At 30.9% G+C, this 3,296-nt stretch overlaps 2 protein-coding genes across 2 annotated transcripts; one reads left to right on the forward strand and one right to left on the reverse strand.

Moving 5' to 3' along the window:
• Window positions 1-751: 751 nt before the first annotated feature.
• On the forward strand, window positions 752-1,571 carry LOC133323819 (protein rolling stone-like; the record flags this gene model as incomplete). Its single annotated transcript, XM_061532718.1, has 4 exons — window positions 752-868; window positions 937-1,150; window positions 1,224-1,325; window positions 1,381-1,571. Coding segments are annotated over 4 exons (624 nt in total), but the record flags the coding sequence as incomplete, so codon positions are not given.
• A 758-nt stretch (window positions 1,572-2,329) lies between these two features.
• On the reverse strand, window positions 2,330-2,909 carry LOC133323818 (COP9 signalosome complex subunit 2-like). The gene is made up of 2 exons (XM_061532717.1): window positions 2,582-2,909; window positions 2,330-2,520 (listed from the first exon to the last, which is right to left on the reverse strand). The coding sequence occupies exons 1-2, from the start codon at window positions 2,836-2,838 to the stop codon at window positions 2,376-2,378; spliced, it is 402 nt and encodes a 133-aa protein (XP_061388701.1). The 5' UTR covers window positions 2,839-2,909; the 3' UTR covers window positions 2,330-2,375.
• Between the last annotated feature and the right edge of the window lie 387 nt (window positions 2,910-3,296).

Raw genomic sequence — 3,296 nt, forward strand, 5'->3', positions numbered from 1 at the left:
ATTGAAGACCTCTCAAAGGTCTTCTATTAATTCATAAAAAAATCTCCAATCAATCCATAACTATAGAAGACCTATTGACGATTTTCTAACCATTGAAGACCTCTTGAAGGCGTCTGTCCTTCAAATGGTTTCTATCTACAGACGATCTCGAGAATGAAAATATCTCTAATAGATATTCTATAGACAGAGAACCTTTATCTGCTGAAAATATCTCAATGTTAGATCTCTCGATAGCCTTCTACCTATTGAAGATCTCTCAAAGGTCTTCCATTTATAGAAGATCTCACATAGGTATTCTATGGACCTTTATCTTCAGAAGGCATCTCAAAGTTCTTCTTTAAAAAGAACATCTCCCAGTAGCCCTCTATCTATAGAAGATTCCTCAAATGACTTCTTTATACAGAAGATCCCTCAAAGACCTTAAGGTATTATTTCTACAGTATACTTATTGAAGATTTCCAAAATCGTTTTGATGTTTTGACGGGGTCCTTTATAATTTACCAAATGCCTTCTATTTACAAAAGTGACCCCCAAATAACTTATATAGACCCTTAAGGGTATTCTTTCTAAAGTATACCTATTGTAGATTTCCAAAATCGTTGTGAAGAGTGGAGGTTTTTCATAATTTACATAAATAATTCATAAAAAAATTTTCAATTTTTCTTGATATTTTGCACTTTGGATCCCCATGTTTATTATGGTGGTATTGATTATTTTTATAACCCTCCTTTTGAAAATATTCCAATTCCAGATGACCGACAATAAATCTTGTTTGTGTCGTCGCATATTTCATCCAATAGCCAAGGAGTTTCAAAAAGAGAAATTCAGTTTAAATCATAAGCCGGCAGATGATTTTCTCAAGTCCCAGGTAAACATAAAAACTCTAATAAAATAGAAAAAATATTAATATTATTAATTATTAAAAATTTCTTATAGTGGCAAACCTCCCAAAAATCCTATTTATGGCTGTTATACAGGTGGGGTCTAGCGTTGTGTTTTAGTGTTGGTGTATTGGGTAGTTTAATACAGCAATGGGCCGATGGTAAATGGTTTATTTATCTGACCGATTGGGGTTTTTTGCTGTGTATGTATATCAGTTGGTTCAGTGCTATATTGGTGACCATATATCATTTTCATCCCAGGTATTTTGGTGAGTTGAATTTCTTCAATTTGGGGTTTTTTGGAAGGAAATAATTTTTTTTATTTTTGTATATTTTTCCCAGATAATCGAACTAAGGTTTTGAAATTTTATTGGTGTTCCCATTGGTGTGTTTTGGTTGTGGCAACGGTAATCACATTTATGTATTGGTTGTTTATTTATCCCAGTAAGTATTCTGAACTAGATTGAAAAATTTCACCTAATATTGTTTTTTTCCACAGCGGACAATGCCAATGCCTCGGATTTGTATAATTTATGGGCCCATGGTTTTAATTCAATATTGATGGTCTTGGATCACATGCTGGTTGCATTCCCCACCCGCCTAATGCATTTTGTATATCCTCTGATATTGGGTTTAATTTATGCCATATTTTCATTGATTTATTACTTCGCGGGAGGCGTGGATCCGTAAGTAAAAACATGAAATACAACTTCAATATTTTTTCTGATAAAAAAATTGAAAATTTGTAAGAAAATCTATATATGTTTTGAATCATATTTAATTTGATTTAATATACCAATGTAATTTGGGGATTTTGAAGACTTCATTGGCAATTCGATATAGTGATTAAAAATTAATTTCATAAGTAGTCTTCATGTCTATTTTCTAATGGCGGTATGGGTCCTCATAACTCTCCTTAAAAAAATTTAAAATTCTAATATTTTTAAATAAAAAATAGTTATTCAAATCTTTTCTTATCTTTTTCCCTTCCTATGTATTTTTGTATGCCCTCCTGTCTGTTTTGTAATGTTTGGATGGGTCCTCACACCTCTCCTTAAAATAGATTTAAAATTATATTATTTCAATATAAAATAATTAAAATATTTTCTTATCTTTCCTCCTTCCTTTGTATTTTTTACAGAAGCGGAAATCCTTATATCTATGAAATCCTGGATTGGAGTAGCCCTGGATGGGCCACAGCAATTACTTTCGGATGTATTCTCTTAGTTATAATCTTTAGTTTTCTATTATTTTGTTTATATAAATTACGGCGTTGGATTTATAGCAAATGTATTAACTCGAAAGTAACAATAATTAACGCCTAGAAGAGGCTATATTCCAAAAAAATAAAGTTTGGTTTTTTCAAATATGACATTTCATGTTTATTGTTGTGTTTTCTTTGTTTCATTTTCTCGTGGATGTTGTTGGTTTTCATAATTTTTTTTTCTAAAAGTTTAATGTTGGTAAACAATGCATAGCAATTGAAGGCCTGTCTCAGGCCATTTTATTGATGACTGCCATTTGTAGAGATTGAATTTGGTTGGACCATTTGTCGATGGCATTATAACGAGATCCTGTACTGTTTTCCTTATCCAATTGTAAAACTTGATTTACTTGATCAATGCGTCCCTGGATGGTACTGAAATAAAAAACATAACATTAAAAAAATAAATTTAAAAAAGAAAATTTCACGAACTTACTTGTCTAGTATGCACGACACCAATAGACTCTCAACTTCGGCCGGTTCAATATTCAGTGCATTGGCAATAAATGGTATGGCTATATTTTTATATGGTCGTATTAATTTAATTAGAACCTGTGTGCGTATATTCCTTAGCAGATCTTCAATGTGTTCTCGTATGAAAGGATCAGCCATAATATTGCTACGATTAGTGCGTAATATCGATTCAAATTCATTAATGTCATTATTTTGATAGGATACCACTAAGTTGGTCATGGCCAAAATTTCCGGATCATTTTTATAGGGTTTGGCTTCTTGGGAATCGAAGGGATTAATACCGGATTTCATGAGCCTGCAGGGAAAGAAAAAATAAATTGGGAAAATTTTTAGGGATATAAAAATCGAAAACCTTAAAAAATGATTTTTAAAAAATCCAGGCCTTGAAAAATTAATTTTAAAAAATCCAGGCCTTGAAAAATGAGTTTTAAAAAATCCACGCCTAAAAAAATTAATTTTAAAAAATCCACGCCTTGAAAAATGATTTTTAAAAAATCCAGGCCTTGAAAAATTAATTTTAAAAAATCCAGGCCTTGAAAAATGAGTTTTAAAAAATCCACGCCTTAAAAAATTAATTTTAAAAAATCCACGCCTTGAAAAATGAATTTTAAAAAATCCAGGCCTTGAAAAATTAATTTTAAAAAATACACACCTTGAAAAATGAATTTAAAAAAATC

This window comes from Musca vetustissima, unplaced genomic scaffold (assembly GCF_032173495.1).
Source record: "Musca vetustissima isolate MV318-11 ecotype Yass unplaced genomic scaffold, APGP_CSIRO_Mvet_v1 utg8911, whole genome shotgun sequence".
Lineage (NCBI taxonomy): Eukaryota > Metazoa > Arthropoda > Insecta > Diptera > Muscidae > Musca > Musca vetustissima.